We start from the raw sequence: 22,849 nt of genomic DNA, 5'->3' as shown, positions 1-22,849 counted from the left end.
TTGTATGTAAAATCGCAAAGTCAAACACCCCACCATAGTATAAGTGTAACTTGAAAACACGATAGTACTTGAGGGTTAACTTTATTAAAATTAAATTTTAATTACATTTTCTGATACAGATACAAAACAACCTTTTCATGTTTTATTATAAACTACATAAATTATAAAACAACATTATTATGACTTAATAACTTAAAAACATTATAATAAAATTTAAAAATTAACAGCTACCGATAAATTTTTTCTTCGGACGGATAAGCTATAAAATAAGGTTGAACCGTTTGATGATATGGAACTCCTCGTCCCATTGTTGAATAGGTCGTCCGAATGGGTGACCCAGAAAGTTGTACTTTATGGGGTAAAGTAGCTGAATAGCCAGCTGTATAATTTGGAGGAACCGCATAAATCGGAGCTCCTTTAACACTGCAAGCGCAACTACTTCCCGGAATTGGAGGTAAAACCGGCGAATTATTATAGGAATTCGTCATTTTTAATCGAACAATACAAATAATAATTACTAAAATAGCAATAAACGCTACAACGCCCCCAACAATTCCAATTATTAAAGTATCATCATTATTTACAGTTGATGGCGAGGTTTGTATTTTATTATTATTATTATTAACATTTTTATTTGTTGTTTTTGCTTTTTCAGTAGCCATTGACCAAATTATATCAGGTTCCGTTGTTTTTTGAACACTTTTCGTGACACTTTTTAGATTAACCGAAGAAGTTGAAATGGTTGTTAATTTTTTAGGATCACAAATTAACTCGTTTTCATCAACATCAATCAATAACATATCTCTCAACCTCTCTGGATTACCACATTTCACATCAAACCCACTCGGAAGCCAACGTTTTAAAGCCTTCGAATTACAATCACAAAGAATAGGATTCGTATCTAACCCAAAAATCATCAAAGCTCGATCATCTAAAGTATTCAAAAGATTTAAATTTAACGTTGTTAATTGACTTCCCGTTAAATCCAAAGAAATATGCGATGATCTTGGAACAGGAAAGAATAAAGTTTGAGGTAAAGTACTTATTGACGTATTTTTTAATCGAATCGTAATCTCTGAAGCTTTCAAACCGGAGAAAGTTCCCGAACTTAACGTTTTTAATCGAGGACCGAACAGACCTAATTCGTTTAAACGTGAGTTTAAGATATTTTGAAGTTGTTCTCCGGTTATTCCCGAATCTTTCGTTTCAATATTAACTTTTTCTAATGAAGGTAGGTTTAAAAGGAGTCCTTGAAGATCAAGATAACCTAACTTTGGGTAATTAAATGCGTCTAAATGAATTAGATTTGGCGTCGATTTGAATGAATTTTTTTCTAAACGTGTTAATTCGGGTAAATTTGATATTTTTAATGTTTTTAAGTTTTCCAATCCTTGAAAATCTTGATGGGAAATTGTTTCAATTGGGTTATCGGAGATGTTTAAGGATTGCAAATTTAACAAATTTTCCCAAAGTTTAGGGAAATGAGAGGTTTCTTTGATTTGGTTGTTGGATAAATCTAGTTTTTCGAGTAAAGTTGCTCTCTCAAAAACTTTTATTGGGATTTCTGAGATGTTATTAAACGACAAATTAAGCGAGGTTAGGAACGGTGTTTCTAATTGTGATAATTTTTTTATGTTAGTTCCGGCTAAATTTAAGTGACGAATTGTTTTCGGTTCACTTAAAACATTGCTTATTGCGTCTTCTGATAACGGGTTAAAACTTAAGTCTAAATTTTTTATGTTAACCATGATCGAGTTATCTCCGGGGATATCAACAATTTTATTCCTGGATAAATCCACTTTAGTTAAGAAAAAGAATTGTTTTTGCAACGATCGTAATGGGGCTATTTCAAATAAGTTTTTTGCTAAATTTATATTTTCGAGCATTTGTAATCTAGCCCGTTCAAAAGCAAATTCGGGCAAATCGTTCAAAAAATTACCTTCTAAGTTTAACGATTCTAAACGAATTAATCCTTCGAAAGTGCGCTCGCCGAATCTTTCTAATTTGTTATAACTTAAATCTACGACTTGTAATTGAGATGAATTGTGAAAAGACATCTCGTTGATGTTTTCGATTTGATTGTTGTTTAAAATTAAACTTCGGAGTCTTGGGAGACGCGCAAAATCTAATTCATCGATGGCTTTTAAATAATTTTTTGATAAATCAATAAATTCTAAAAATTGGAGTTCCATAATTAATTCGGCCGGGAAAAAATTAAATTTATTATTATTCGCTTTTAATGTTTTTAATCTGGGGTGGATGCGAAAACTTGACGGATATAGATAGCTTAATTGATTATTTGAGATATCGATTAGTTCCAAACTTGTTCCGGTATTGAAAAATTCACCTTTAAAGCTACTTAATTGATTATGTTTTAATATTAATTCCTTTATATTCATTAAATTAACAAACGCGGACTGACGGATGTTCTGAATTTTATTTATCGATAAATCCAAAATCGTTAAATTAATCATATTTTCAAAGCTTCGTTCTGATATCTCAATCAATTCATTATCCTTTAAATAAATTTCTTTTAATTTTACGTTTTTATTAAAAAAATCAGATGATAAACTTTTCATTTTAACCCGGCTCAAATCGATAATCTCCAAATTTAATAACGGGTGTAAAATTGTTATTGGGAAACTTCTTAAATTTACATTCCCGCTTAAATCTAACCTCCTTAAATTCGCCAATTCTTTAAAATAATCACTGGAAATATTTGTAATTAGATTTTCACTTAAATCCAATTTCTCCAGTCGATTCAAACTTAAATTTTCATTTAAATTCGTTATTTTATTTTGAGAAAGGACTAAATTTACAAGAGTTGTTTCTAGCCCGTTGAACGTCTCCGAGTTTAGAGATGTTAATAAGTTTCGGGTTAAATCTAAATTTTCTAATTGCTCGAAATATTGAAATGTGGATGAAGGAAGTTCTCTAACAACGTTTCTTGATATAATTAAAGTTGTTACTTTTTCTGCTATTGAACGAAGAATTTCGCCCGATAAAGCAGCTATTCGATTATAATCTAATTGCAGAATCGATAAGCGTGGTAATCTTCCTAAAGCGGATGCTGGGATTAATAAAATGTTGTTGTCTTTTAAGTTTAGGTATTCTAAATTATCCAATCCTTCAAAAGAATCATCTTCAATCTAAAAAAAAATAAATACACAAATTGAGGTATTGAAATAATATTAATTTTTATGATTTACTTACAGTTCTTAATGAATTCACACTAATATCCAATTTTCTTAATTGTTTTAACCCCAAAAAGGTTCCAGGGACGATATTTCCAATATTATTCCTGCTTAAATCCAGAAAATATAAATTTACAAACGTTGCCAAATCATTATTATCCAAATTTTGAATCGAATTCGATGATAAATTTAAATATAATAAATTAACGAGTGGTTTTAACGCAACCGATGGGAATTCAGCGATGAAATTTTCACTTAAATCTAAGTGTCGTGCATTTTCAGCACCTTGAAATACATCGCTATTAAATTTTGATAACCTATTATGACCTAAACGGAGTTGTTGAAGCTTTTCTAAACCGAAAAATGCACCACCTTCGATATTTGAGATTAAATTCCGATTAAAATCGATGATTTCTAAGTCCTTTTGCGCTCTGAATGTGTTTGATTTGATGAATGCTAAAAAATTAAGATAAATTAAGTAATTAATGATGATTTAGTTTCTTACATATTCGGTTATCTTTTAATGATAAAATTTTTAAGCTTTTTGGTCCGTTTAAAGATCCTCCGGGAGTTAACGAAAAACTATTTCTGTCTAAATAAATTTCTTGCAAATTTTGGCAACCTTCAAAAATTCCTTCTTCGATTGCTTTAATCCCATTTCCACTAAAATCAATTATTTGCAGATGTTTTAAAGTGTGGAATTCGCTTGTTGAAAAAATCGGGTTTAATGTATCTCCCAGAAGATTATCGGCTAATCTCAACTCAACCAAAGAATTTTGCAACTTCAATAATAATTTTTCAGTTACTCTTCTTAAAGAATTCCCGGAGAAATCGATCGAGCGCAACGGAAGTCCAGATAAAGCTAATAACTTGAATGAGGAGATTAAATAATTATTTGTTTAACAAAAAAAATAATTTACATTTGTTGGTAATGATTGATAACCAGCGTATCTTTGTTGAAATGATACAATCGGGGCCCCATAGGGAATCGCATTCGTTGAATCCGTTGAAAAAACAACTCGATCACAATCCATTGAAATAGCTGGGTTCCCTTCTAGGGCTGATTCAATTGGTCCTAAAGAACATCGACACGGAAAACGGAGTTCTCGTGAAATTTCCGAACATGGTCTAAAATTATCTTCAGCCAATGTTGTTACTGATAGAAGTAAAATTGACGCAAATTTAAAAAACATATCTGAAAATAAAGAAAAATTATCTTTCTCTTATAAATTCTAATTGAAATTTATAATAACTAGAAAGTGGTTGTAACTATTTCCTCGGTGAAATTTATTGTGAAATTGAAATCAACAAAATAATAAACTTAACCACTTAATTCAAACGCCAAATTTCTAATTTCCATTTAGCGCCATCATTTGTTGGCTAGCTAAATGACAATATTTAAATGAATACAAACTTTCGATATTAATTATAATAATTCTAATAAATATTAAAAAAATAAAAGATAAATAAAAGCCTGTTTGAATCAGGAAACGAACGACGAAACCCGAATGTTTCTAATTCTCGGTTTAGTTATGATATCAATTCTGAGCCTGTGATGCAAATGGGTTAAGTTGTATTGATTTAATTTGGAAATAGTTTTAAATCGAAATGTGACACGTTCGATTCTGAGTATTTTGCGATTTCCTCGTTCCTTCTAACTGTACAAAAGACGTTCGCGCATGGCGAGATTGGCAGAAAGACATCGAAGAAACACATTCTTGGTATTCCAAGAACCAGTTCGATGCCGTTTTACAGTAAATTATGGGTTCCTATTTGCAATAAGGAAGAAAAAAAGAGTTGTGTTAAAATAAATAATCTCTACAGAGTGATTTCTTCAATAATTACGTCCAAATAAGAGTTGATAAGAAAATACAAAGAAAAGAAATTTAGAAATTGAAGAAATTCATTCGAAGAAGTTTTCTTCGATTTTATTTTCGAAAACTTGTTTATAACTAGTATAAAAGATGTTTTAAAAAGAAACATTATGTTAAAATGTCAAAGATCTATTGAATAATAAATTTAGAAACGAAGGTCAAACCTTTTCAACGTAAACAATAGTAAAATCTCCTAAATGTATGTATGTACATTTTCTCTTCTTTGCTTAACGGTTATCGATAAAAAAACAGTTTGGAGAAAATTAATCTTTATACACACAACGTAATGTTTTAGTCTCTACGCGATTTCAAACAAACCTGTTAGATGGATTGGGATTTAAAAGGATTGTTTGACCTCCTTTTCAAACGAGGAATACAGTCGAAGAGTTTTTTTACCGACTCTTTACACATTACAGATAAATTATATTAAAAAAAAAATAAATTTTTCAGTCTAAAATGTCATTGGAAATTTTAACTCAAAGTTTTTTGAATCAGATTGTACTTTAAACCTTTACAAATAAATGATATCCATAATTTTATTATCAATAAATGCTTCTAATTTAACTTTACTCAATTTGACAGTTAATATTAAAACTGACCAAGATGGCCGATTTTCAAACCCGCCAACCTGAAATAAATTGAAATTACTATTAATAAAAAATAATTTGATTTCAAGATTTTCCTGAAACAAATTAAAATTAATTACGGAACAAATTACAAAAAGAAACAACAAAAAAGTTAAATATTTTCTTTTTAATTACATCGTTTAAAATTATTTATGCCGATAAAGTAGAAAATGTTTCTACTCCGATTTATATTGTCAAATGTCAAAATACCAAAACGTCAATTTATAGGTAATTTTTTTAACTTTCTCTTTCTTTCCGTCCGTAAATTATTTTTGAAGTAATAATACCATAATTGAGTTTTTGTGGTCGCTTTCCACTCTTAAAACCGCAATCGGATCGAATAACTACTTAATTTTAAGTTTTATTTTCTTTTTAGATGTTTTTTTTTATGTACCTACGTTTTGAGAACGTTAACATAAATATCTGTATCTAAAATGGACGGGATGTCGTTAAATTTGCATAAAACCACACTACGTTTTGTAACTGTTCATTGGACACATATTTATTTTGCTAACTTTAGTTATTTTGTAACTAGGTTATGTTTAAATTATTTTAAATATTTAAATCAATCGATTTTTCGTTTAAATTGTAAGTTAAATAACGTTTTTTTTCGTGATTTTATCGCGTGTAGAATAAACTGTAGATATAGTTAAGTACAGTTAATTCTCGTTCATCGTACCATTGAAACCAGCCAATTGAAATGATAATTTATTTAAAAAAATAATTCGAACCTAGAAAATAAATAATTTTATTTGTAATTTATCTGATACATTTTGAGGTCGATTTTTTTCTTAATCGTTTAAAAGAGGTTCTTCTCGTGAAGAAACTGAAGGGGGGCCGAGAAGCACGCCCCGGTGCCCCAGTAATTTCGATTAGCGGTTCTTGAACCCCGAGGCGTTGTTTTTTCTTCATCTTAGCGAAGATACGTGAACCTCTTATTCGTTTTATTGACTTTTTTCTTGTTTTTGCCGTCCCGTTTTAATTTATTATGAAGTAATTGGGAATAAAAAAATGATTTATGGATAGTCGTTGAAATTTTCGCAGTTTTGAGGTTATCTTATTGCGTCAAATTGACAATAATTAATAATGTCGATAAAGTAGAAAGAAAATTGTGAAATATCAAAATTTTTACAAACTTTGTAATGATGTAATAATAGTTATTTGTATTTTATATCTCGAATGGAATACCGAGAATACCCTTGGCATTTCTCGCTTCTTCTGTATTGAATAATTTCTGAAAGTTACCGAGAGGTCCACACCCAATGTGGTATTCTCTTTTATAAGGTTACCGATCTTTAGTAAAGATTGTTATAAGATTTATTTAAACTAATTTAAATTTTCACTTTATTGATTTTGTAACGAACAAATGCTTTCGCCTTTAACATCATTTTAAAAGCATCTCCTTATGAAACGAAAGATTCAATTTAGTTTTGTATTTCATTTCCTTCACACTTTCTTCTCATCGGTTCATCTAATCACCTCATCACTTTGCTCATAGACCATAAAGAACACCTGTTTTTAAGTATCTTTGAGTATTATTTCATTTTCGTTGCGTTAAAATAACGAATGAAGATAATTAAATTTGTAATTGACATAAAAAGATTTTTAAATTTAAATTTCCTATATCCTTGTATTTATCCACTTTCTATTCAAATGTAATTACAATATTTAAATTTTTCTTAAGATTCTTATATCACAAAGAACCACTTTTGTATTTACTTAATTAATTTAGTCCTGTATAAAAAATTTAATGAATTTTTTTTCTAATTATATAATCGATTATTTAAAAAATTATTTGAAAATAGTAAAGGTCGCGGTGAAAGGAAAATTCGTTACTAGTCTCTCTCCCCAATGATCTCATTTCTTTTTTAATACCAGTTTTTATTTTTGAAGGTCGAAAGATTACAAAAAAATCAATTTGATCGTTGACATCCTGCATTCTTTAAATTACCTTAAGAAATTTTAAAATATCGTTCCCATTTAAGAACACACCTTCGTAAATTATTAAAAATCATTAAAAATCAAAACTTACTTTTTTTCTTTCCAACAAATAAACAAAAAACAATATCACTTCCTCACCAATTTTAATTTTTATTTAATTAAATAAGTTTCTATTACGTATTTTCATAGATTCGCATTTTAAACTCAATTTTTAAACTCTAAAGTTCTTTTTTGATTTTGAGAACACTTGATAAATTTTTTAGTCGATCACACGCGATGTGGAGGTAGTAACAAGAATGTGTTACCCGTCGTCTACCTCGAGGTGTTCAGTTGTGTACAAGAGAAGTTACCTTTCTCTTGTCCACTGTTGGAATACCTTCTCACCATAGAAATATTTACCGTAACCCAATATTACAGGTGTAGGAATCGTTGGAGAATCAGTGACGACCCAAAACTTGTTTTTTTTCTTAATGAAAAATGTTCTATAACTATTTCATAACTTAATTAGAAAAGATAACACTTTAAGAATAAAAAAATTATAATCATTTAAAAATTTTAAGTTAGCCATACAATTTTTTAAATTAAGTTATGCAACCAATCTAACAGTTTGGTTTTTTTTTGTCTGAAGACAGGACAAAATCCGAATGTTTCTAGTTCTAGGTCTTAATCTAGAATTATCTGAATCTTCTAGAATTAAGCAACTCCTCTAAATTATAAATAGCATAATTCATCATTTCTGGTTGTTACAAGAAGTTATTATTAGTTTGTTAACTTACAACAAATACAGCCACTCAATTCAAGTTCCTCTACAAAACATGGACCAACAATGAAAATTTTTTTTAATTTATATTTACTTTATACAATTCAGGATGTAACTTAAATAAAATCATATAAAATCATCTAATTTCTTAAATAATTTCAAAATAAATAAAATGATAACTAATTAATTAAAGAGTATTAATTAAGTAAATACTTTGTATGGGATCCTTTAACTAATAAAGTTCCGCTTGGTTTATCTTTAATTTCAACTGATAAAAATGCCAAATTTTTGCCAACCTTTAAAGTTTTTGAATCTATTAAGATGGTATCACCAACTTTAGCCCCTTTAAGAAAACTGAAACTCAAAAAATAAGCAACTTTTATTTCATTTTTGAAACTCTCCAACTTACTCTATGCTTAAATTGACTGAAACATGTCCACATTCGCCTTTTTCGTGCGTTAATAAAGCACAACTTGATAAAACGTCAACTAATGTTGTTGCAAATCCTCCATGCAATCCGTGAAAAATGTTGGTTTGTTCTGGGAGGATTTTAATTTCACTTATACAATTTCCATTCCCAGCAGATATGATCTTAACCTATAAATTAAACAAATTAAAAAAATCTTTAATTATAATTATTATAAAACTTACATTGTGCATGACTTTTTCAAATCCATGACATTTATTTAAAAAGTTTAAAATTTTTGTTACACCTGAAGAAGCCATAACCTCAAATAAAATCGATTTTTTTCTTTTAGAGTATTTTACGTTAATATTAAATATTTATTTAAACCGCGTTCAATTCTATTATGATCGGTATGAGTATATATTAACAATACATTAGTATTTAAAGCCTCCTAAACGCAAAAATTGAGTAAACTAAGACCTTTGTACTTTATAATGTACCTAATATTTGTAGGATGTGATGATGTAACAATAGTAAAAATGCGAGTAATTATAGTAAATCTAAAAAATTAGATTTTTTTTAAATTTTTTGTTAGATAAAATAAACCAGTTTTAAAAATAGCCTCTATTAATTTTACCTGATAAGATTTAACATAACCTCAAATTAATAAAAACTTTTTTGGACATTTACACCTTATTTATTGATTTTAATTAATATTAATTAATATATTAATTAATTGGTAATTTACTATCATTTTTATCAATAAACAATAATATATTTATTTATTTTGACATTTGATAGGTTAGTTTTATGTCAAACTTGACATTTCTAAATGTTTATATTCAACTAAAGGGTTTTCTTGGAATAATCGGAAAGAATCATCAAAAATGTCTGCTATGTTAACAGCAGATTGGTTTTTATTAGGAAGAGATCTTTATTACAGGTATTTCAATTAAATAAATTATAAATAAAAACATAACCTATTTCCTTGAAGGAAATTTGATGTGTATTCAATGGGATGGCAGCAAGAAGTGAGTATGGAAAATGTAGTTTCCGCAGTTGCTCCATACGGTGGTCCCATAGCTTTAATGCGAGATAAAACAAAGCCTGTTAAAGTTCAGGGTTCCGTTCAAAGCATCATCCCAATTTTTTCACCTTCCGGCAAGAAATTAGCAGCAGTAAAGGCAAGTTTTTATGATATAAAAAGTAACATATTCAAATTGTGAATGTTTAGAGTGGTGGAATCCCAATTATAAAAATAGGATGGTCAAATCAAGAAGAACTTATTACTATTCAAGATAACAGCTCTGTTTCTTTATACACAATGTATGGGGATTTTATTAGAACTTTTGATATAAGCCAAGAAGCTAAAGATACTAAAATAATTGATGCACTTATATTTACAAATTCTTCAAATTTAACTGGAATTGCCATTTTAAGTACTACATTTAAAGTGTTTTTTGTCAATAATATTTATGATCCAAAAATGAGGGTTATGAGTGAATTACCAAGTAAGCAAATATTTAATTTTTCAATTTTAAAAATTGATTTGATTTATTTTTAGGATCTCCAATAAGACCTGTTTGGGCTGTTATACCGAAAGAACGAGATATGGAAGTGTTAGCTGCAAGAGGTAGAGAAATTTATAGGTTAACAGAAGATAGAAATGTTACTGCTATGGTTAATATTAACTTTTATTAGTTTTGAGTTTATTGATACAGTAATTTTTAGCTAGAAGTCGATATAACTCATCAACATCACCAAATTTTAGCAATTTCTGTGTCATTTAATACAAAACATGTTGCTTTTTTTACTGATGCAGGTTATTTATGGTTAGGTTCTGTTGATTTAACAAAAAAATATTGTGAGGTTAATACTGATATAATAACAACGCTGCATCAATTAGTTTGGTACTTTTTTTATTTATTAATTGTGAAGATTTACAAGATTTCAAATTTCAGGTGTGGAAATGAAGCTGTTGTTGCATTTTGGGGGAGTAATGATAAAACGTTAATGATTGTTGGTAAATATGGGGAAAAAATTACTTATTGTTACGATGGTTCTGTGCATTTAATGCCGGAGATTGATGGAGTTCGTGTTATTTCATCGTGTCAACATGAATTGATTCAGAAAGTGCCCGATGTGGTACAAAAGATTTTTAGAATTAATAGTACCGAGCCGGGGAGTTTTTTATTGGAAGCTTCGAAACAGTTTCAGGTAAAAAAATGTATTTTTAAAGGGTTTTTAAAAGGATACTTTTAATAATCAGAAAAGAAGTCATAGAGCTGATGAATACATTTCTTTGGTACGGAACAATTTATTAGAAGCTGTTGAACAATGCATTGAAGCTGCTGGATATGAATTTGATTCCCAAGTACAGAAGATGTTAATAAGAGTAAAAAACTAATTGAAATAAAAATGTTAATTGATTAAAGATGATTTTAGGCCGCACAATTTGGGAAATGTTTCGTTGCGAATATCGATCCCGATCATTATGTGAAGATGTGTCGAGTTTTAAGGGTTTTAAACGCGGTTAGAGATCGAAAAATCGGAATTCCACTTACATATACTGAGTAAAATTAAATTGTAACAAATTTATATCTAATTTAAAGAATTAATTCATTTAAGATTGTTATATCAAGGTCACAAGTCTTTATTGGATCGTTTAGTTAAAAGACATCATTATTATTTAGCAATTGAAATTGCTAAGTACTTAAAAATGCCAGAAAAAGATGGTAGTAGCCGTATTCTTGTTCATTGGGCAAAATATAAGGTAAAAATTGTTAAAGTTTCATCATGTTGACATCCAAAAAGGCAAAAATTAATTTTTTAGGTTAGAAAACAAGGTATTGATGATGAAATTTTATCAAGGCAAATAGCTGAAAAATTAAATTTAGCTGCTGGAGTATCCTTTAGCGAAATAGCAAATGCTGCAGATTCAGCTGGGAGAAAAAATCTTGCCATTAAAGTACTTCACAAAAACATAACCTCTAAGAGAAAGTTTACCTTCTTCTTTAGCTTTTAGAATATGAAACGAAATCAAGCGAACAAGTTGGATTATTATTGAAATTAGAGGAGTATAAACAAGCTTTATTAAAAGCTTTGGAAAGTGGTGATACAGATTTAACTTACAAAGTCATTTTAAAATCGCATAATAAGTTGTCGAGCTTAGAATTTAAAGGGATTATACAAGAATTTCCGGTTGCTTTATCTTTATATGTTAAGTATTGTAGGGAACATAATTCGATTGGATTAAGAGATATTTTGAAACTATCTGATGATCATAACGCTTTGGGGCAACTATCCGTTATTGAAAGTATTGATGATAAAGTAAATAATGATTTACTTTACAATAATAAAAATTATTCTAATAAATTGTTTTTAGAAAAAGTTGGATCAAAATTCATTACTTTGGTCGGCAATTGAATCTTATAAAGCTGCAAGGAACGATTTATGCGCAAATTTATGCGAAGATCAATCAAAATTAATTAAAAAACAAAAAAGTTATGAAGAAAAGTATCATAAAGATTTTAATGGAAAGTCAATTCACGATACTTGTAAGCTTTTATTGGATATGAACGAATTAAAAGAAGCCGAAAAGTTTAAAAATGAATATAAAATTCCTGATAAACGATTTTGGTGGTTAAAAATACAGAGTTTAGCCGATAATGAATGTTGGGATGATTTAGATTTATTGGCTAGATCGAAAAAATCACCGATTGGATATGCTCCGTTTGTTGATGTTTCTTTGGAAAAAATGGGCTCTTCTAGGAATACAGACCAAATTAAAAGATTAGTTAATGGATTTTTAGCAAAAGTTTCTGATGATATTAAAGTGAAATATTACGTGAAAGCTGGGTAAGATAGATTAAAAATAATTATTTTTTAAATATTTTTGAATTTTTTTAAGGTTATTAGAAGAAGCTGCGAAAATAGCATTTGAACAACGCGACATACAGAGTTTACTTTACGTTCAAAGTAAATATCCGAGTCAATCACCACTTTCTGAACAAATAAATGGATTCATTGCACAACTTGGTACAAGGAAAAGCACTCATAGTTCAATTCCTATTTTTAGTTAGAAATGTAGTTATTATTTAATAAAATGTTTTGATAATTCAAAATAATAAAGTCATAAATACGCTTGAATAATTCATAAAACAATTACTACGCCTATTTATCGAATGTTATTGCAAAAATTGTTGCTGGTATTATTATCCAACAACAACCTTGAAATGCTTTTTACTCGACGTTAAGAATTTTACAAAATTTAAAAAATTGAGGTTATGTTTAAAGTTTTTGACAATGACAGTACCACGTTCAAAATAAGCCGATGTTGTTTTGACAAAAAAAATTGAAAATTAATATTTATTTACGATTTTTAAATACATTTTTACATTAGATCCAAAATTTCCATTAAATCCAACATTAAATCATCATATGAAACAAAATTAAAAAGAAATCGTTCTAAAATTACCAAAAAACGTTTCCATACCGGCATCGATTTATTTTAGGTATCCTATACATTCATTCTGACTCATTGCTCCTAAACCTTTTTGTGTTTCTGCTACGTGGGTTTAACGGAAATAAAAATCCGAAAAAAGAAGTATTCAATCTAAGAGTCCTCCTCAAATGACAAAGACAGTTAAAAACTAAATTGGAATGGCAGATCCACGTATAAGGACATTAAAAATTAAAACTGGCATTGTGAGAAGATTAGCGAAAGAAAAGGTAACGTACGAACAAGAAGCTGATGGTCAAAGGGAACGTATTGAGCGAATGAGACGTGATGGAAAAGACGAATACGATGTTAAAAAGCAAGAGGAAGTTTTACAAGAGAGTTTAATGATGGTTCCTGACTGTCAACGTCGCCTTGTCAAAGCTTATGATGAATTAAAAAATATTCTGAGTGCTGAGCAAGATTTAAAAGACAAAGAAGAGTATTTAAATGCAATGAGAGTGTTAGAAGAAGCCAGGTTACAGTTACCAAAACCCGGTGAGGTCTTACACATGTGCTAAAAAGTGAGGTTAAAAACATTAAAAATAATGTCGAATTATTACGATTTTGTTAACCCAACGGCGAATACATTCCATTCGCTCGATCCGCGTTTAAATTATAATTTAAATAATCAAACTAATAAGGACTCGCTTCTACATTTTGCCGAAAGTCAAAATTTTGATTTAACCTTACCATTAAAAGAAATCGTTGATCAAAAAACCGACGATGAATTATTCATCGAAACTTGGCTATCGAAAATAGGAAAAATCCAAATCAATTTAGATTCAACAATAAACATCACACAAACGCAACCAAAAAAAGTATCACAACCTCTTATTAAATCTCCCATTAAAATAAGCTCAGCAAAGCAATCGTTAAAGAAGTGTTTGGAGATCATCGCAAAGCTTGAAGAAACCCAACTTGAATTAAAATCAAATGTTGAAACAATGTCGACGAACGATTGGAAACGAAAAACTGTTGAAATTGGAAACTTAAAGCACGAATTTACCACATTAATGGCACAATTTGAAACTCATTCTTTAAAGCAATTAAAACGGATTGTTTCTAAACGCTCTAAAAAACGTTTAACACAAAAATCACGAAAAGCTAATAAAAAATTGGAAAGAAATTTGAGGTTAGAAAACCACCGGAAAGCTCATAAAGAGATTGACGATTGGTTGGAAAACATGAAAGACACAGTCGAACGTGCTAAAGCTGAAGAAAACATGAAAAAGGATGCAGATTGTGTTTTAGCTGAAGTGACTAAAAAGAAATCGGATGCTCGAAAACAACTATCATTAATTTCCGCTTTGATTAAATTAAGAATGGTTCGTGAAAATATTTGTACACAACGCGGTGAGAAAACTTCCCTTGAAGATAAATCTGCTTTTAATATTACAACGGAACGCTTAACGAATATGTGGGAGGACATGTCGAAGGTTTACGCAAAAGAAGAACAAGGATTGAAGGTTATGTTAGAAAAAAATGCTTCTGGTGATCAATTAAATGGTCTAAAACGGAGTGATCAGTTAATTCGCGATTGGGAACGATGCATTTTTGGACCAAAATTTGTTCCAAATCAAGCTTATTATGGATTAACTTCAGCCGAAAAGAACATGGAAACGTTTATTGCTATACGAAAAAGTTGGGACACTTTTCTTGATAGAGGTAGTGAGGGTGCAAAAATTCCAATCGGTTGGGTTTTACCAAACGAAAACGCTCTGGATGGATGGACCAAATATTTGTGTGAAGGAATTTAACTTTTTTTGACATTTTTTTATAACTGTTTGCTTTAGTTTTAAATATATGTTACTCATCTATTATTAATGCGCATTCATCAATAAAATATTAAATACAATTTCTAAATTTATTAAAAAACACAGTTAAGTTGGCAATTAATCTAGTAATCTCTTTAAAATTCCCTAAAGTTATTTAACATAACCTCAAATTTACCATAACCTAAGATTTTAGTAAAAATTAATGATTTATCCCGATATTTAGTCATTATAAAAACGAAATGAATAATTTTGCAGAAAAACTAACGTATTTCTTTCGAAAAAAGTCTGTTCGTTACGCAATTCCATTTTTAACGTTAGTTGTCGGTGGTTCTTTTGGTTTAAAGGAATTTTCACGACTCAGGTTAATTATTATTAAGTTGTATTTTATTTATATTATTTAATTATAAACAACTTTTAACTAGGTATGATTTCTCTCGCGTAAATCCAGTGAGAGAAGAAGCCCAGAAAGTAGGTATAGAAATGAAGAAACCTTCTGAAATAACTATAGAAAAGGAATACGAACGATTAAAAGAGCTCGATATAGATAATTGGGAACAAATAAGGGGGCCTAGACCATGGGAGGAAAATTTTGATGAAGGTGAAGAAAATTAAAAATATATAAAACAAAAAATCTGTGATAATTTTGTTTAAAAAAATATTGAAAATTCTTTAGTATTAATAAATAAAGTATGTAGCATTAATAAAAATGAAAAAATTCATTTGACAGTTTTGAGTTAATTGACAGCTACATAACCTTAAAGTCCACATAAACATAACCTAACATTTTTATAAAATAAAGTAAATTATTTAAAATGTTAATCAACGATGAATTAAAATCGAAACAATTATCATCAAAACAATCAGCAACGAGTTCAAATAACGCAAAGAAACGTAAAAAACGTGATTCGGCTTCAAGTGATGAAGAACGATGGTTAACAGCGATAGAATCGGGGAAATTAGAAGACGTAGACGACGAATTGAAAAAGATCAAACCAAAGGATCCCGCTTTGATGACAGCTCGACAAAGGGCGATGTACGATAGAGGATTAGAAACGTCTTCCGGAGGTACTCCCACGTTAATGTCTCTACCAACAGGTTATAAAGAAAAAGTTATGACTGCTGAAGCTATTCAAAAAGCCGCTATAAAATCACAAAAACGGAAACAAATGGCAGATGAAAAGCGAGAAAAAGACAAAAAGAAAACTATGGAACGGCTGTTAAAAAAGCAAGAATCGAAAGTTGCTAAATCCGTTAAAGCGAAAACAAGTAAAACTAGCGCTCCAGTTGTTATTTATAGGCAAAATGTATTTGGGAGAACCTTAACATTTCCAGAAAATATGGATTTTCCTTTAAAAGACTGTAGAATTAAGGAACCACCCAAACCCGTACTTTGCTCAATGAACTGTGGTGGGTTAAAAAGGTATAGTTGTTCAAAAACGGGCGTTCCTCTATGTAGTTTTGAGTGTTATAAATCAAATTTGAAGAAAAGCTCATTTTAATGCGAGTTGAATTAAAGATAAAATTAATAAATTAAGCGCCATCTATAGGGACTAACCTTAACCGTAAAGTTTAAAAGAATTTATTGATTCCGTATTATTTTTAGTTTTTTATCTTCTACTTTTAATTTAATCATTTTTTAAACATTTTTGTCTGGATATGTAGTTTTATTAATTTTATTGTTAATTAAAGATGTTAATTTAAATTTGGCGGTTATTTTATTGACTCGTAAAGCGCCATCTATTATGAACAACCTTAATTGAAGCTATTATCGAGCGGGAAGCAGCTGCGTCATTACGCCATTTTGTGTAGAGATTATTTTTAATTAATTTCAATAATTAATTTTTAATTCTTCATATTACGCCTTCTACGCGCGGTTTAATCGATGTTTATCAATAAAAAACAATAAACAAGAAAAATTTGCGATTAATTTTTTCCATTTTTTTCCGGTATAATTAACCGTATACCACGGAAGCGACACCTACAGTCACAAGGAAACAATATATGTTCAATATGTTTATGCGTCCTCGGTCTGTAGAGATGGAGCTATAATTTTAATCCCGGCAAAAAGGTGAGTAGATTTGAAACTAAAAACAAATATTCACCGTTCTAAAGTTATGTTCTTCGTAAACGTGGGTCCCCAAACGGTCGATTTGCAGACCACGCACGGATGTAGACTCTTAACCCCGACAAAAAACCCGCCCCCACGTCTCCTCACACGTTGTTTACCTTTTCGTTTTACTTCACCAACGTTCTCTGTAACTGTGAATAAATTCGATAACAATCAACAATAACAAGAATAACAGTTATGATACATAACCTCTAATTTATAAACTTTCTTTTGTTGAATAAGATAATAAATAAACCAACAATGGGTGATTCTAATAAACAAGTAAGGGTGGACAATTGGGGAGTATTTTTCCTTCAACGGTTGCAAGTTTTCTTTAATAAAACGGATTATTGTGATCTAACACTACAGTTTGAAGGAAATGTTCAATTGAAAGTTCATCGTTTAGTGATGAGTGCTTGTACGGAGTATTTTAACATCTTAGAACATACTTGTGAGATGATTGATGGTAACACAATCGTTATGCCTGATGATTTACAAGCTGATGTAATCCTTCCGATTGTGAACTTCATGTATACGGGAATGTTGGAGTTTCCAATGCCAATTTTTGATAAACTTTATAGAACAGCCGAATTAATGAACATCCCGATTTTAATAAAATTATTAGATGCTCAACGAAAACCAATAAAAAACAGTTTAAGACGACAGCAACAAACGGCGTGGCAAAATTTAAAGAAAATTAAACCAGACCCAGAAACTCCAGCAAGAAAACTACCCGTTTGGAAACGAAAACACAATAAACCACCTTCACGGACGTCTTCTCCTCAATTATTTTCAACAGAAACAACAACATCTTCAACATTATCACAAAAACGGAATTCCGCAGCAGATCCTTTAGCACTGTACGATAATGCCCCAAAACCAACACGTTTCGAATGGCCTGAAGATGATTTAAACAACACTTTTAACCTCATCGACAGCTCGTTCGATGACATATCTTATACAAGCAAGCCGTTATTAACCCAAGACGATGAATTAAGAGCTAGCACTTCATTCGATGCGGTTAAATTCTCAGCGAATGTGAATCCACCGAAGAAAAACAAAGATTATCCCTCAAATATCGATTTAAATGATGTTCGGGAATACGTTAAGGAGCAAAAAATTAGAACCGAAATGGAATTTGAAGAGGAGGATGAAGACGATCCAGATAATTATTTAGTTGAGAGCCATAATAAACGTAAATTAGGTAAAGAAGGTTCTCCAATGCACTCTAAAAAGGTTCGATTTACTGTTAGTGAAAAGGAGAATAAGGAAACAACGATTAGTGTTACTCCAAAAACCGCTGGGGAAATGGATCATACTAAAATTATATCTGAGGTGAGCTTTTTTTTTGCTATAATTCAAGAATCATCATGTCGCTTAAAAATCGACAATTTTTTTTTTATCGGCGAGAAATTACTCAAGTAAGCCGTTACAAATAAAAAAAATGTGGAAAAGTGTAAAACTTACCGAAAAATCACTTTAAAGTTTCGACGCGACGTGCTAACCATATATTTTCGCAGCACATTTGGTTGAAACGCATATTTTCGGGTAAAATACGGTTGTTTCTTAGGTTTGCGACGCACAACGACTAAAATGTCGTTATTTGCCATCTATAAACTAAAGATAGCCTAAAATCTATACTAATCTATCAGTATGTTGCATTTTTTTATTGCAGTAAAACTGGAACTAGAAACATTCAGGTTTAGCCGTCTTAAGAGACGCATGGCTAAACCCGATACTTTCTAGTTCTAGATCTAGTGTTAGTTCTAGTTAGACACTAGCACTATCACTAGAACTAACACAGAACCTAGAACTAGAATCATTCGGGTTTAGCCGTCTTGCGAGACGTGGGGCTAAATCCAAATGTTTCTAGTTCTAGTATTAGTTCTAGTGACAGTGGTAGGTACCGCTAGTTAACAGAAGATATTACTATGTTGCATATTTTTATTGCACTAAAACTACCCGACCTAAAACTAAAAAGTATCAGGTCTAGTGTTAGTTCTAGTTTTACACTATCACTAGAACTAACACAAGACCTATAACTGAAATCATTCGGGTTTAGCCGTCTTAAAAGACGTGCGATTAAATCCGAATGTTTCTAGTTTTCAGTCTACTGTTAGTTCTAGTATTAACACAGAGTCTATTGACACACAGCCTATCTAACGACAGGTAGTCAGTCGTTATGCATCGAAAGCCTAAGAAAAACAAAGGTGTTTCATCCATAAATATACATTGTAATCTAGGTGAGATTACAATTTAGGGAAATAACTTCACGTTTAAGTTTCTAAAATTGATTTTGTGCATGCACTGTTAACATTGCTTGTGACGTCATAAAACACACAACATGATGATTCTTGAATTTTTCCGCTTTTTTTTTTTTTGTTTTACCTAATCTATAAATACTTTTTTTTTAATTTGAAAGGTTTTAAAACGTTACCCGCACCTTGTAAAGAAGAATAAAAACATTAAATTAAAAATAATGGCAAAATCCCCAACAAAAGAAACTACAAAAACGCCATCAATAATCAAAGCACCAACTACAACAACCACAAAAATAAAACTTGTCGAAGCAAAAGCCCAAATAAAAGCGGTAACAACAAAAATTGTAAAACCTCAACCTGATGAAGGACCGTGGGTTTGCAAAAAATGTTCGTTTAATTCCACCGAACCAGTTGAATTTGTGCTTTATTATTTGTACCGGAAACATATGACGGATGTCCATCACGAAAAATTCGATGCAAAGATGTGTAAACATTGCGGTCATCAAAGCTCTAAACATAACCTATTAATGTATCATCAATACACAAAGCATGGTGTTAAACCACCACCGGCTTATAACTTCCCAAAGTGTCCTCGGTGTCCTTTCATTGCTTTAACCGAAAATTTATTACAAAAACATTTAGAAAGTGCTCACTCAAAATATGATTCGCAATGTGTTGAGTGCAAAGTCGCCTTTAATAGTCAATCGTCGTTATTGGCACATATCCAGATAACGGGGCACTCTAATCCAAATCGATGCAATTTCGATTGTCAATATTGCACGAAAAGATTTAATTCAGTCACCGATTTATTTAGTCACATTCGGTCGGCTCATCGCGATGAAGCTCGAAGAGATGGAATGGTTAGTATCGATGAAACCGATATGGACGAGGAAGAGGAGGAGGAGGAAGAAGTTGAAGATGAGGAATATGTCCCAGAAGTGCCCCGAAAGAAAAAGAAAGTCGAGTTGGTTGGAAATGTGAAGGAAAATAAGCACAATGAAATTATTAATGAAATTGAAAATAGCCAGGGAATTGTTGATATCGTTGTTTTGGATGATAATCAACAGTATATTCTTCATAATGAGCAACAGTTAACTGAGGAAAGTTTGGTAAATCATCCTGAATATATTATTCCGGAATTAACTAATGAATATAATGATCAACCAGCAACTCAAGGTACAATTTATTGTGTGTAGGCAACCAACTTTGCGCCAAAACAATGTTGGTTGCCTATATCATAATTTTGTTTTAAATATAAATTTTTTTTAGAATTTAATGATCCTCGTACAACTCAAGCTAACGTAATTACCCAAAGCATGTTAAACATCGCAAATAACTCAGAAATCGCATCAACGGATGAATTAGTGATGGTTCTAACTGACCATGATTACAACGATGCAAATAACGGAATTTTAACGAATGAAAATTCGAATATTGTTGTTTTATACAGTCATCCAGTCGACGGCCAACAAAGCGAATTTATCACATCCGAAGGGAAATTAATTTTAAACCCGCAAACCGGTCTTTTAGAATTAAGAAACGATAACGTGGATAATAATTCACAAGATGCTCAAATTGAATCGATAGAGTTAATACAACGTGAAATTAATAATGGGTTGATTCAACAAGCCGATGTTGAGGATGACAAATCCGGTGTTTTAGACCAAAAAGAAACGATCGAAATGGTTCAAAATAATATTAAATGTGAAAATGAAACGGTTATTAATGAAGGGAATGTTCCAGTTGAGATTGAAAATAATCGAGAAGAAGAAATAGTATCGGAAATCCAAGAAGAGTCTGAAAATATTGAGACTAACATTCAAAGAAATGAAGAAGAAGAAAATTTAGGTTTTACGAATCAATTTGAACTTTCAGAAAATCAAAGAATTGACCCAGATGTTAATTTTGTTTTAACCGATGAAAGTCAAGAAATTATTCCAGAAGAAACAAACCAAGAAATTGTAGAAAATGAAAGTGTTATCGAAAAGAACGTTTCCGAAGAAAGCCCACCAATAATCAATTTCGATTTAAACATGGAAGAACAACCAACCCAAGAAAAAGAAGCTGAAAACATTGAAAATCAAGAAATATTTCAAGTCGAAAAAATCCAAAATCAAGAAGAATATCTTGAACCTCCAAACGAAACTCCCAATGATAACACTCAAATAAATTCAAATGAAAATAACGTAAAAACTGAAATAGAAACTCCTCAATTGGACATCGAAAATGTTGCAGACGAAATTCAACCGGATCAAGAAATTAATGAATTAGAGAAAGATCATGTGGAAACCCCCAACAATGAACCCGAAATAAACAACACACAAGAAGAAGAAATTATTACCAATCTTCCAGAAGTTATCAATGAGGAAGAAAAAATTAATAAAGAAAATGTTGAAAATGAACCAATAATAACACCAGAACCTAACCTTAACGAAAATGAGTCAATTGAAAAGAATTCCGAAATAGAAAATAATGAAATAATCTCTTCACCCCCTACAGAAAACAAAGAAAACACAGAAATAATTCCCGATTCCCAACCTAAAGAACCCACAATTAATGAATCAGAAGAACTCATTAATAAAGATCCAATTGATACTGAACCAACAGATATTCTTGAAGAAACCACCCCGGTTTTAGAAGAATCAGCGATTCCACTTCCAAACATGGAAGAAGTTGAATCAGTTGAAGAAATAACTGAAATGGTACAAGTAGAAAATTTACCGGAAGACACTCAAGCTTACGATGATGTAAACGTTTTGTTACAAGAAACAATGGATATGGAAACGGTGGATGAAAATTCGCAACAAAGTCAAGATTCTCAAAATTCAACATCGCAATCTTCGAAAGAAATTGTTGTAGCTGGATCTGGTAATGTTGGTGCTGGCGGTGTTCCCAATGAAGCGACCAAAATTTCTATATTAAACGATTGGGAGGATACTGAGGATTCGCAACAAAGTGATTATCCGGGGAAAACAGGAATGGAGAATGCTGTTAATAAAATTATTAATGATTGGGATGATGATGACGATGAGGGTAGGTAGAAAGAATTTATTTTAATTTGTTATTATTATATTTATTTTTTAGCACAAGTTATGAACACATGAAGATCTACTTTTTATTTGTAATGACTAAATATAGTTTTTTAAGTTTGTGGTATCACAATTTTGATACCAATGTTGTAAATAAGTTCTTTCTTTTTTCCTTTCATTTAAAGTCATATCTTTTTAAATAGATTTACAATTAAGTATATTACATAGAATTAAGTATAGATTATATAATTATAACATAGCGTACTATGTAAATATTTCTAACCAATTAAAAAATTATTGTATGTATTACATTTTTTTATTACAAAATCATAACCTCAATTGTTTGATTTGGAAAAAGCAATTTTAAACAAACTC

At 30.4% G+C, this 22,849-nt stretch overlaps 8 protein-coding genes across 8 annotated transcripts; 6 read left to right on the top strand and 2 right to left on the bottom strand.

Moving 5' to 3' along the window:
* Positions 1–65: 65 nt before the first annotated feature.
* LOC111428434 (chaoptin) lies at positions 66–8,073 on the bottom strand. The gene is made up of 5 exons (XM_023063937.2): positions 7,727–8,073; positions 4,115–4,389; positions 3,700–4,063; positions 3,214–3,650; positions 66–3,149 (listed from the first exon to the last, which is right to left on the bottom strand). Exons 2-5 carry the CDS (start codon positions 4,385–4,387, stop codon positions 228–230), a joined length of 3,996 nt encoding a protein of 1,331 aa, XP_022919705.2. The 5' UTR covers positions 4,388–4,389; positions 7,727–8,073; the 3' UTR covers positions 66–227.
* Positions 8,074–8,457: 384 nt separating this feature from the next.
* LOC111428392 (acyl-coenzyme A thioesterase 13-like) lies at positions 8,458–9,403 on the bottom strand. Its single transcript, XM_023063891.2, has 3 exons — positions 9,047–9,403; positions 8,805–8,992; positions 8,458–8,749 (listed from the first exon to the last, which is right to left on the bottom strand). The coding sequence occupies exons 1-3, from the start codon at positions 9,119–9,121 to the stop codon at positions 8,593–8,595; spliced, it is 420 nt and encodes a 139-aa protein (XP_022919659.2). The 5' UTR covers positions 9,122–9,403; the 3' UTR covers positions 8,458–8,592.
* Positions 9,404–9,609: 206 nt separating this feature from the next.
* On the top strand, positions 9,610–12,965 carry LOC111428355 (vacuolar protein sorting 16). The gene is made up of 13 exons (XM_023063842.2): positions 9,610–9,744; positions 9,796–9,985; positions 10,036–10,312; positions 10,366–10,481; positions 10,533–10,711; positions 10,763–11,018; positions 11,071–11,196; positions 11,247–11,374; positions 11,430–11,574; positions 11,635–11,769; positions 11,820–12,131; positions 12,187–12,659; positions 12,712–12,965. The coding sequence occupies exons 1-13, from the start codon at positions 9,689–9,691 to the stop codon at positions 12,881–12,883; spliced, it is 2,565 nt and encodes an 854-aa protein (XP_022919610.2). The 5' UTR covers positions 9,610–9,688; the 3' UTR covers positions 12,884–12,965.
* Positions 12,966–13,463: 498 nt separating this feature from the next.
* Positions 13,464–14,120, top strand: LOC111428565 (Tubulin binding cofactor A). Its single transcript, XM_071199299.1, has one exon. The coding sequence runs from the start codon at positions 13,464–13,466 to the stop codon at positions 13,818–13,820; it is 357 nt and encodes a 118-aa protein (XP_071055400.1). The 3' UTR covers positions 13,821–14,120.
* On the top strand, positions 13,848–15,157 carry LOC111428226 (programmed cell death protein 7). Its single transcript, XM_023063665.2, has one exon. The coding sequence runs from the start codon at positions 13,848–13,850 to the stop codon at positions 15,057–15,059; it is 1,212 nt and encodes a 403-aa protein (XP_022919433.2). The 3' UTR covers positions 15,060–15,157.
* Positions 15,158–15,227: 70 nt separating this feature from the next.
* Positions 15,228–15,796, top strand: LOC111428566 (cytochrome c oxidase assembly protein COX16 homolog l(3)neo43). Its single transcript, XM_023064140.2, has 2 exons — positions 15,228–15,438; positions 15,500–15,796. Exons 1-2 carry the CDS (start codon positions 15,317–15,319, stop codon positions 15,687–15,689), a joined length of 312 nt encoding a protein of 103 aa, XP_022919908.2. The 5' UTR covers positions 15,228–15,316; the 3' UTR covers positions 15,690–15,796.
* Positions 15,797–15,813: 17 nt separating this feature from the next.
* Positions 15,814–16,779, top strand: LOC111428562 (INO80 complex subunit B). Its single transcript, XM_023064136.2, has one exon. The coding sequence runs from the start codon at positions 15,890–15,892 to the stop codon at positions 16,574–16,576; it is 687 nt and encodes a 228-aa protein (XP_022919904.1). The 5' UTR covers positions 15,814–15,889; the 3' UTR covers positions 16,577–16,779.
* An 85-nt stretch (positions 16,780–16,864) lies between these two features.
* Positions 16,865–22,780, top strand: LOC111428555 (centrosome-associated zinc finger protein CP190). Its single transcript, XM_023064125.2, has 5 exons — positions 16,865–17,145; positions 17,428–18,519; positions 19,607–20,621; positions 20,715–22,478; positions 22,530–22,780. Exons 2-5 carry the CDS (start codon positions 17,446–17,448, stop codon positions 22,547–22,549), a joined length of 3,873 nt encoding a protein of 1,290 aa, XP_022919893.2. The 5' UTR covers positions 16,865–17,145; positions 17,428–17,445; the 3' UTR covers positions 22,550–22,780.
* Positions 22,781–22,849: the final 69 nt, after the last annotated feature.

The sequence above is a fragment of the Onthophagus taurus genome, chromosome 10 (genome assembly GCF_036711975.1).
Source record: "Onthophagus taurus isolate NC chromosome 10, IU_Otau_3.0, whole genome shotgun sequence".
Classification (NCBI taxonomy): Eukaryota; Metazoa; Arthropoda; class Insecta; order Coleoptera; family Scarabaeidae; genus Onthophagus; species Onthophagus taurus.
This window is presented reverse-complemented; position numbering and strand designations above follow the sequence as displayed.

Bases quoted from the DNA above. Each gene is read 5' to 3' on its own strand.
- LOC111428355 (XM_023063842.2), top strand. From the start codon at position 9,689: ATGTCTGCTATGTTAACAGCAGATTGGTTTTTATTAGGAAGAGATCTT. The intron at 10,482-10,532 runs GTTAATATTAAC...AGTAATTTTTAG, and splicing joins ATAGAAATGTTACTGCTATG to CTAGAAGTCGATATAACTCA. The intron at 11,375-11,429 runs GTAAAATTAAAT...AATTCATTTAAG, and splicing joins ATTCCACTTACATATACTGA to ATTGTTATATCAAGGTCACA.
- LOC111428566 (XM_023064140.2), top strand. From the start codon at position 15,317: ATGAATAATTTTGCAGAAAAACTAACGTATTTCTTTCGAAAAAAGTCT. The intron at 15,439-15,499 runs GTTAATTATTAT...ACTTTTAACTAG, and splicing joins AAGGAATTTTCACGACTCAG to GTATGATTTCTCTCGCGTAA.
- LOC111428565 (XM_071199299.1), top strand. From the start codon at position 13,464: ATGGCAGATCCACGTATAAGGACATTAAAAATTAAAACTGGCATTGTG.
- LOC111428226 (XM_023063665.2), top strand. From the start codon at position 13,848: ATGTCGAATTATTACGATTTTGTTAACCCAACGGCGAATACATTCCAT.
- LOC111428392 (XM_023063891.2), bottom strand. From the start codon at position 9,121: ATGGCTTCTTCAGGTGTAACAAAAATTTTAAACTTTTTAAATAAATGT. The intron at 8,993-9,046 runs GTAAGTTTTATA...TTTAATTTATAG, and splicing joins TTGAAAAAGTCATGCACAAT to GTTAAGATCATATCTGCTGG. The intron at 8,750-8,804 runs GTAAGTTGGAGA...TTTGAGTTTCAG, and splicing joins TCAGTCAATTTAAGCATAGA to TTTTCTTAAAGGGGCTAAAG.
- LOC111428434 (XM_023063937.2), bottom strand. From the start codon at position 4,387: ATGTTTTTTAAATTTGCGTCAATTTTACTTCTATCAGTAACAACATTG. The intron at 4,064-4,114 runs GTAAATTATTTT...TCCTCATTCAAG, and splicing joins ATCAATCATTACCAACAAAT to TTATTAGCTTTATCTGGACT. The intron at 3,651-3,699 runs GTAAGAAACTAA...TTAATTTTTTAG, and splicing joins ATTAAAAGATAACCGAATAT to CATTCATCAAATCAAACACA.
- LOC111428555 (XM_023064125.2), top strand. From the start codon at position 17,446: ATGGGTGATTCTAATAAACAAGTAAGGGTGGACAATTGGGGAGTATTT. The intron at 20,622-20,714 runs GTACAATTTATT...AATTTTTTTTAG, and splicing joins TGATCAACCAGCAACTCAAG to AATTTAATGATCCTCGTACA. The intron at 22,479-22,529 runs GTAGGTAGAAAG...TTTATTTTTTAG, and splicing joins GGATGATGATGACGATGAGG to CACAAGTTATGAACACATGA.
- LOC111428562 (XM_023064136.2), top strand. From the start codon at position 15,890: ATGTTAATCAACGATGAATTAAAATCGAAACAATTATCATCAAAACAA.